The following is a 9,597-nucleotide window of genomic DNA, read 5'->3' on the forward strand; positions in this document are numbered from 1 at the left end:
CGACCCTATAGGACGGGGGGAACTGCCCCTGTGTGTGATGCCGACTCACAGTAACCCTATAGGACAGGGCGACCTGCCCCTGTGTGTGTGATGCTGGCTCACAGTGACCCTAGATGGGGGGGGCGAGCTGCCCCTGTGGGTTTCTGAGCTGATCACTGTGTATGGGAGTAGAAAGCCTCATCTTGCTCCCTGGTGGTGGCTGGTGGGTTCAGACGGCTGCCGTGGTAGTCAGCAGCTGAATGCAGAACCCTCTGGGCCACCACGCTCTGGTCAAAGCAGGACAAGAAGAAGGAGCGTTGAGAAGCTGCCCAGAGAGCACAGTGAATAAAGCCCTCCGCTGATGCTGACGGCACACTCCCCAAGTGTGGGGCCCAGCTCGGCCACTGATGGGCACACAGATCAGTGGGGTCCTGCCCGTCCCCCTCTCCCACGGCTTCCTGGGGGGACCAGGCAGTGGTGGTGGGAAGATGGAGGAGGGCTGTCATGGCTGAGCTGGTTCCAGTGCCCTGAGTCGGTCCTGGGGAAGGGGAGAGAGCAACCTGCCTGGAGTTCATCTTGCCTCCTTCCCAGCCCTGAAGACCCGCCTCAGTTCTTCCCCCACTCCCGTCCTCAAACCCGGCCCCAAGACCCAGATCACAATGAGGTGAGATAGGGTACTGAGTGCAGCCACGGAAGCCACTCTGAGAGCTGACATGCCCCTCTCCTCCATCACCGACCTGTGCCCAAGCAGGTCCACTGAGGACCTGACCCTCCTGGGCCCTCTCTAGCACTCCTGGATGTGTTCCACACCTTGTTGTCTGTGCTCGGTGACACCCGTACTCACAGCTCCCTCCTCACCCACACCTCCCCTGCAGGCACTAGGCGTTCATTCCTCAGCACCTCCCCTGAGCACGCAAACCCTCACTGCCCACGAAAAACAGAGCCACAACTCACAGAGACCCTGTGTGGCCCAGAGCAGGACGGTTGGTGCTCCGTGCAGTTTGCAGTGGGTGACCTTTGAGAATTAGGTCTGCAGGCCTTTCTTGCAGGCGCCCCTGGATGGATCCAAGCCTGTTGGTCAGTAGCCCAGTGTGTTAAGCAGGGAGCCCCGCAAGGACTCCCAGAGCAGCTACTCACAATCTCTCTATCCTGAGTGGGCTGTGTGTACATGCACCCTCCACCCCAGGCACAGCTCTGTCCCCACTCTGAAAATACCCAGAAACAAGCCCACCCCACCCCCACTAGTCAGAGCCTGCTCCTGCCAAGACCGTGGAAGGACCCAGCCCCGGGGCCTTCCCTGCCACTCCCTGTGGGCCTGCGGGACCCTCCTGCCCACAGGCCTGCATCTGGAGCCCTGGCTGGCGCCTCACCCCAGGCCATCTGTCCACAGCCTCCGGACGAGTACTGTCTCATGTGGGTCACCGCCGACCTGATCTCCTTCACCCTCATCGTGGGCATCTTCGTGTTTCAGAAGTGAGTGGGCCACCGGCCACCTTTCGTGGTCTTCCTGCCCCACCCCAGGGCAGGCCTGGCTCCCGGGGGCACACCCCCCACCCCTTGTCCTGGGCCCTGGATAGAGGGCTCAAGGGCTGCCCCTGAGCTCTCGCTCGGGGAGGAGGAAGGACTCCCAGGGCCCTGTCCACCTATAGGAAAAGGAGCACCAGCTGGGAGCCCAGAGCCAGGCTGCGACCCATGTGACCTTCCTCGTCCTCAGGGTCAGCCTCCTCTCCTGTCAGGGCCTGGCTTCCTCGCCCAGCACTGGCCTGTGCTGGCCAGGGCCCTCGGCATCCTTCCTGGGGCGGGGGTGGGGGTGGGGGTATGGCTGAGGGGTCTTGACTGACATTCTCTCTCTGTCCCATTCGCTCTGACCCGGCATGTCCCCCTCTCTGCCCCTCTCTCTGCTGCACTCTGGCATTCACAGCTATCACTTGATCAGGTAATTTGGGGAGGGGGGTCTTTCTCCTCATCCTCCTCTTCTTCTTTCTCCCTTCTCCTTGCCATCCCTTTTCCACTTCCCTCTAGAAACCTGCTGGGTGCCACACCCTGTACCCCTGTACTGGGGGTCCCCCTGCTGATGCCTGCCCTTGCCTGAATCCCCTCCCTCTGCGCTCCCCCACCTGGCCCCGTGGACTCTCTGTGCTCAGTCCAGACCTCGGTGGTAGGAACTGGCCCTTCCTTAGCAAGGGCTCTCCTGGTTCCTTGGCCCCTGTGGTTTCCCCCTGCGGTGGGGCCTCTGCCTGGGGGGCCCCCCAGTCTGACATCCCAGGGGCCTTCACTCTTTGCCGAGCCCCTTTGCCCCAGCTTCGTCACATTGCCGCCGCACTCTCTCTGTCTCTGTCACCCTGTCTCTCTCCATCTCTCTCTCTCTCCTCTTCTGTCTGACTCCTTGCCCTGCTTCCCCTCTGCTACCGGACCCCGTTTTCACAGGCTGGCTCTGCTACCTCGTGCTCCCGGGGACTCATGGGGGTGACTTCAGTGGTCAAGCTGCCTGTCCTGGATGTGCCCAGTTGCAAAGGCCCTGGCCTGACACTTTCCCCTTGGACATTATTGTCCCTTCCCAATATGAGTCCTGGGTCCCAGCCACCCCTTGGAATCACACCTTAGGCCCTGCTATGTCCACCAGCCTTGCTACTTGGCTTCTAGGAGGTTGTTGGGCCCACTGGCCATAGGTCGGGGCCAGGGAAGAGTCAGCTCACTCCCCACATACCAGCCAGTGGTGCCAGGCCTGCAGCAAGGAGCCACCTGCCCCTCCGCTGCCTGGAGCACAAAGTCTGGTGGGGGCGATGGACCCGGCAGGATTCCAGCTGCTGTAGCCGATGCCACTGTCTTCAGACGGTCAGGAAGGGGCTGTGGAGGGGGTGCCCTGAGCAACCACGCAAGAAGCTTCTGGGGGGCTACATGCTCTCGTTCCTTCCCACAGCACAGAGGCACCTGGCCATGTGATGTGGTAGTAAATACAAAAGGCCCTTGGGGCCTCGCAGGGCCACCAGCCAGACCACAGCTCAGGCTGCCCACCCCTCAGCCCCTTGCTTTCCTTGTCTGTCCGTTCCGTTTAGCCATCTGTCTGCCCATCCAGCTGTCTGTCCACCCCTGCTGTGCTGGCCCATCCAGACCCTCACAACCCAGTCCTGGTGGACTCTTGGCTTCCTCCACCTCCTTCCTTGCACCCCCAACTCGGACTAGATGCTCCAGGGCTTGGACTCCTTTCTGAGCTAACCACCCGAAATTTCCTCTGGGCTGGGGGACGGGTCCAGGGAGTGGTTGGGTCTAGATTGCAAAGATAATCTAAGGCCAGAGGTCTGGGTACATCAAAGGGACAGGTATAGGCAAAGCAGTCCCCAAGGAGGGGCTGAGAAGTGGCCCTTGGGTCTTCCCCACTGGGTACCAGAACCTGCGTGCCCTGTGCACCTGTGCCTCGGCCGTCAGGTACCCCAGCCTGTCACACCTGGGGACCGCTGCCCGGCTCGTCTTGAGTTGTTGGGCAGAAGGGTAGAAAGCCGTACCAAGACCCCAGACACGAGCCTCAGAGCCTGTGAAGAGCACTCTGAGCAAAGCCCCACCTTGCTGCCCACCCCACCCCCTCCCCCAGCATCACTCCCTCTCAGGATTTCCCCTCCTGCTTTGCATACCATGGGGGGCGTGTTATGTCCCATGGTTCAGCTGGGACTCCCCGAGGTTGGTGGGTACCCAGGCAGGTCATCTAGTCATGTCTGCTAAGCTACACACACACACACACACTCCACTTCCCCCGTTCAGCCAGGTGCATATCTGGGAACACTGCAGACACCGGTGTCTTCTTGGGTAAGGGCTGTGTCTTGGGGTTCTGGAGCTATGAGGGGGCAGGAGAGCCCTGGCTGAGAATCAGTAGACTCTAATTCAAGCCTTCTCTGGGCCTCAGTTTCCCCATCTGTGCAGTGGGACAAGAGTCCTGTCGGTCTCTCAGGCCCAATTGAGAAAACCCTCTGGAATTAGGCAGGATCCTACTCCAGGGGAGGGGTGGGGAGGGGCCTGACACCCACGGGGCCATCTCCGCAGGTGGCGCCTGGGTGGCATTCGGAGCTACAACCCCGAGCAGATCATGCTGAGCGCCGCAGTGCGCCGGACCAGCCGGGACGTCAGCATCATGAAGGAGAAGCTCATCTTCTCAGGTGGGCAGGCCCCAGGCAGGTGGACCAGCACACAGCTGCCCAGGCCACTTGGGCACACACGCCCACGGAGTGCCCATGCCTCCACAGGCAGACCTCAACCCCTGAGCCCAGGGGTCGCCGCCATGGGCTCTGGACTAGGTCTGTACTGGTGGCCCATTTCCCATAGGGCCCCACAGGCGGTGACTGCACCCCTGTGTGCGGCAGGCGCTCCCAGTCTGCTGAGTCAGATACAGACTACAGGAAAAGTGGGTGTCCCCAAGGCCTGGTGCAGAGATCAAGGTCCCAGGGTCCAAGGTCCAAGGTCCCAGGGGCAAAGAGGGGAGGTAGGGGGTCCATCTCCAAGGAGCAGGTGGTTGTTGGGTGTGTGCAAGTCCACTTTGCACAGTTACTGTGCGTGACAGAGCAGGAGTGCCTAGGGAGTTTGCTAGCCTGGAAGTTCTTAGGAAGCAGGTCTTTCTCCCAGAGCCAGTGGGTGGTTTTGACTGTTGATCACTTAACCGCTGGGTCACTAGGGCCCCTTGTGAGGAGGTGAGAGTGGGACGTGGAGGATGGGCAGGAGGGGTGGGGCTGGGGGAGGGTAGGAAAGGAGAGCGTCCCCAGGGGAACAGCATTTGCTGGGAGGTGGTGAGGGAGCATACAGCAGGAGGCCTCTGCCTGCTCAGGAGGGCAGGAGGGGCGTGGGGGGTGGGCTGCAGGGGAAGCTGAAGGGAAAACACCAACATTGATTCCGGTAAAAGCCGTGGCCCTGGGGGCCAGAGAGGAGGGGAGAGTCCAGAGAGGGCTAAGAGCCAGTTGCACCTGGACCCCATCAGGGCTCTCTGCCTAGCCACGGATGAACCTGGGCACACAGGCTAGCTAGTCTCCCTGCAGAGCACTCCTGGGCTGCTATGTGGCTAACACCCCCAGCCCCACCCCCCAGCAGGGCTCTGTGAGGACCAGGCTGGGGGCTTGGTGAGCTCTAGGTGAATGAATGAGAGTCTCCAGGAGGAGAAACTGATGTGGAGCAGAGCTGTGTCCGAGGATGATGCGAGCATGCACTCATTCACTCATCATTCATTCATTCATTCATCCATCAGCTCCTGCAGGCACTGCCCCAGGTGCTCAGGAGATCAGACATCGATGCTTACCCCCCTGGGGCACTGACATTCTTCCTACCTCCAAAACCCTTCACCTCCGGAGCAGCTTCCCCGACCCCGGGCTGGCTTCAGGCACCTCCATGGCCACCTCATAGCTCTCTGGGCCTTTTTCTAATGCAGCTCTGGCCCCACAGGAGCTCCCCACAGGAGAAGCCAGTCTGTGGTACCTGGAACCTCGGGCGCCTGCCTGTGCCTGACGTAGAGAAGGCAGAAACGGCAGAGAAAACAAATAGAGGGCAGGGTCCGGGAAGACTCCCCACTTCTCCTGGCAGTGCTGAGCCCCAGAGTTCAGCCACAGTCCTCACCCCCTCCCTACCCTAGACTGGGGATGGGGTTCTGCTCCAAAGACCCTCAGCCCCTGTCAGCTGTGTGCCCAGTGCCCATGGGGGCTGGAGGCCCGAGTGCAGACTGTAGCCATGGTGGGCCCCAGAGACGGACACTGGGACCTCAGGGCAGAATTTTGGGGAGGCTGAAATAACGGAGATGAGAACAACTTAAGATTCAGAAGTTCGATTTTATGGGAAGGAAGGATTGGTAGGGACATCACTACAGCTGAGAGAGAGAAGCCCGTGGGTGCTCAGGCCCTGGGCAGAGAGAATACGCGTGCCTGGCTCAAGGGGCCGCAGGAGGTTTCCCATGACTGGGGAGCGGGGAGGGGACTCCAAGGAGGGGGTGCTGAGAAGCCAGGGGTGTGAGAGACCAGCAGGGCCTTGAATGCCAGACAAGCCACTCATCTAGAAGCCAGTGCACTGCTGGTCTCCCAAGTGCCTGCTCAGAATTGCTGCCACCAAGCCCCTCTGTGACCCTTGGCCTCTGATTCACATCCTGCCTCCCTCTGGCTGCAGAGATCAGCAACGGCGTGGAGGTCTCCGATGAGCTTTCCGTGTGTTCAGACAACAGTTACGACACTTACGCCACCAGCTCCACCACCCCAGTGGACCCCCGAGGGGCCAGCAGCCAAGCCAAGAGCCTCACAGACAGGAGTGGGCACTAGCAGAAGACCCTCCTGTCCCAGCCTGTACATAAAGCAGAAATGGCGGAGCCGGGAGGCCAGGCTCTGGAGCTGGTTCTGGGCCTCCCCCCTGGTCAGCCATGGGCATGGCCTCTCTTCCACTGGGCCAGGACTCTAGCCTCCAATGCCCCTGCAGGCCCAGGGCTCCAGGAAGAGCAGAGCAGGCCCCAGTCCCCGCACTACGTGCAGCCTCCTGACCGCAGCCGTGCCGTGCGGTGCCCTCTGTGGAAGTCTGGGTTGTCCACATGCCCGTGTTCCTGTTTGCGCCATGAAGGTTGACGTCTCCGTTCTCCTCCTGCCTCAAGGCTTGGGCTGGGCCTCTCCCTTGCCCCTCTGTTCTTCACCTCAGCCTCAAAGCACAAGGAACTCCAGCCCAGAGGGAGTGGACGAGACATGGCCCCTCTCTGGCCAGCCACCCACCATGCCAGCCCTGCCTCGGGAGAGGACCTGAGCCATGGCCCCTGGGAGCAGCCGGAGATGGCTGCTGGACCCCGGTCCAACAGGCCCAAGGGGGCGGTGCAGCCCTAAGCCCAGGGACACAGTCTGACAGACGCCAGAGGTTCCCATGCCGATAGCCACAGTTCAGGCGCCACCTGTGAAATGAGCTCTGGGCACAGTCAGGACAATGTGCCCGAGGAGGCTGCCGTGGTGGGGCCTGAGAGGCCTCAGTCAAGAGGAATAAAGCTGCCATCTCGATATGTGTCGGTCTCATTCTGAGGTGTCAGCAGGAGGGTGGGGACAGCATGCTGGCTTGGGGGTTAGCCTGGCCCCGGAGATGTGAGGGGAGCTGGTCTCAGAAGAGCCTGGACCTCCACACTGCTCGGTGGACAGCACTGGAGAGGTCGAGTGGCTGACTACCCAAGGCCCCATAGTAGGGTCTGCAGAGCCAGAATGCCCCCAGGCCGACTCCAGAGTGTCATAGTGCATGCCTTCTGTGGCCAGCCAGGAATCCCATGGGCAGAAGGACAAGACCCTGGCAATGGGGAATGGGATTAGCAGGTCCCTTCATGGCCACATGGAGGGTTTGAGGACTGGGAGGACATAGCCCTTGGCTAGGAGATTCCTCTTCTGCCAGGGCTGGAGTTTGATTCTAATGCCTTGGGGCTCTGGGCCTGACTGAGAAGACTCACCCCATCTCCAGCATGGTGGGGGCCCCTGGTCTGAAAGCCAAACTTCAGTCCTTTGAACCTCGGATAGCCTTTCCTGTCTGAATCTGTGGGGGCCCTGTGACCTCTGTCCTCTACAGGGGAAGGGGTCAGCAGGAGTCAGGGCAAGCCACAGTCTTTGTCCTCAGTGGCTCTGTGGTCTTGGGGACATCCTAAGGGAAAAGGGGGAGACTGAACCCCCGCTTCAGCCTGTTCTAACCCTTCTGTGACAGAAGCATCTGCTTTGGACACTGTGTTGGTTTCACGTGTGTTCAGTGATGGGAGGCACGCTTTCTCATTTCCGGTGGTGGTTTTTAACGAGACTGTGAAGGAGCATCCTTTGATGCTACACACACACACACACACACACACACACATACACACACGCACACGCATGCACGCACGCAGGAATTCTGGCAGATGCCTCCCCTACTGGAGCAAAGGTCAGTTTCATATCTTGCTGGACACAAAAGCGTGGCCATGGAGTTCGGAACTGCCTGTAACACCCCAATAGTTTCTTCTCTGGCTTCAGGCAGGCCCACCCAGAAAAGGGGACTTGACCATTGGATGCCATCCCTTCCCTGGGTGGTCAGCACCCTCTGTCCCACCAGCACACTGGTCTCTGCTCCAGGCACTCCAAAAATCCAACATCTCTTGGCGAGTTGTTGGCAATAGTGTGTTACGAGTTGGGCTGCTGACCAACCGTAAAGTCTGAGGGAGAAAGATGAGGTTGTCTACTCCCATCAAGAGTTACAGCCTGGACACCCACAGGGGGGTCCGACCCGGCTCCATGAGGTCGCTATGAAGAACAGAGATAAAGGTGTTCGAATCTCCCCATCCTTTAACAAGACATCTACTCCTTTGATGGCAGGAGGAGGGGATGACACCATTCCCCGGCGCTGGGTCCCTGCAGCAGAATCTCCAGCCAGGCCTCAGCACACCACGTAGCCAGCATCACAGTGACCCGTCCCCCTTCCACAACCTTCCACCACAGCCTGCGTCAGCCTGGCCCCAGTGCAGGTCGCTCCACGTCTCCTGCCACTGCTACTCACAGACCCAGCAAAATATGCCCAACAGGAATCACTCAGCCCTCCTGCGGTGAGCGGTCTGCGGCCAGTCGGCAGGCAGTGAGGGTCACACTGCGACTCACTGCAGGAGTGCCTGGCCTCGGCCACTCTGGCCTCATTGGGGCTCTTGTCAAGACTTCTGTCTTCTGTGGAGGCAAAGCCCTTCACCTACCTGTTGGAAGCAGGCAGCGATGGTCAGTGGCAGGCTGTGGAGACCAGGCTAGCCCTGGCAGCACTGTTCTCCTTCGGCCAGGCACCTTCCCAGTATGCTCACTCCAAGGGCCATCTCTCCTTGAAGGGGGGGTGTGAAAAACCCCTCTGCTTAGACCACAGGCACTGTCGTACGGACGCCATTTTTTGTACACACAGTCCACAAGACACTGCCGTCGGATAACACACAAAGCCCATGGACACACACACCCAGAGCCCTGTGCCCCACACAGGGAACACTCATAGAGACAGGCAGAGTAGGACTCTCAGTCGCACAAAATGAGTGAGGGAAACCTGGGCCCCTGCCGGGAGGCAGTCCATGCTTGGCCCCATCAGAGCCACCGTGGTACCACCATCCTCCCAACGTGTGCCATCCCTATGTTCAATGAGCCCCCACACTGGAACATGGGCACACGACCACACCGCTGCTTCAGGCGGCCACCTGTGCCCTCAGCCTGTGCGTCCCTGGGGTGGGGTGGGGGACAGGTCACCCCAATCCCAGCCATACCAGCTTACACAAGCAACCCCACACTCACCCCCATCCCCTCCCCGCTTCGCGGGGCTGGTCCTGAAAAGGAACAAAAGCCCGCCCGGCGGCCCCTCCCCCCAGCCTCTCGTCCTGGCGTCCAGCCCCTTTGTCCTCCCGCAGCTGAGCCCGATCGGGAGTCGGGACAGAACGAGAACGGCGGGGATATAGGAGCCCGGGCACCGGGGGACAGGCTGCGGGCACTGCCGCGAGCGGCCTGTGCGCGCGGGCAGCGGCGGCTGCGGCTGCGGCGGGGCACCTGGGAGAGGGCGTGGCCAGGTAAGAGTCAAGGACATCCGGGGCGGGGCTCGGGGCCCGGGTGTCCCGGTCCCCAGGCTTTGTGAGAGTGGGTGTGCGCGCATGAAAAAGAAAGC

The 9,597-nt window shown here is 60.7% G+C and overlaps 1 protein-coding gene across 1 annotated transcript in view; it reads left to right on the forward strand.

Moving 5' to 3' along the window:
* GDPD5 (glycerophosphodiester phosphodiesterase domain containing 5) overlaps positions 1 to 6,971 on the forward strand; it is a 95,524-nt gene extending 88,553 nt beyond the window's left edge. The window contains exons 14-16 of the mRNA XM_045293089.1: positions 1,370 to 1,452; positions 4,015 to 4,127; positions 6,109 to 6,971. Of these exons, the coding sequence (XP_045149024.1) occupies positions 1,370 to 1,452; positions 4,015 to 4,127; positions 6,109 to 6,257 (345 nt within the window). The 3' untranslated portion in view covers positions 6,258 to 6,971. The remainder of the gene's footprint in view (positions 1 to 1,369; positions 1,453 to 4,014; positions 4,128 to 6,108) is intronic.
* Positions 6,972 to 9,597: the final 2,626 nt, after the last annotated feature.

Source organism: Echinops telfairi, unplaced genomic scaffold (genome assembly GCF_000313985.2).
Source record: "Echinops telfairi isolate 266 unplaced genomic scaffold, ASM31398v2 ScPeMD7_1713;HRSCAF=2227, whole genome shotgun sequence".
Taxonomy (NCBI): Eukaryota; Metazoa; Chordata; class Mammalia; order Afrosoricida; family Tenrecidae; genus Echinops; species Echinops telfairi.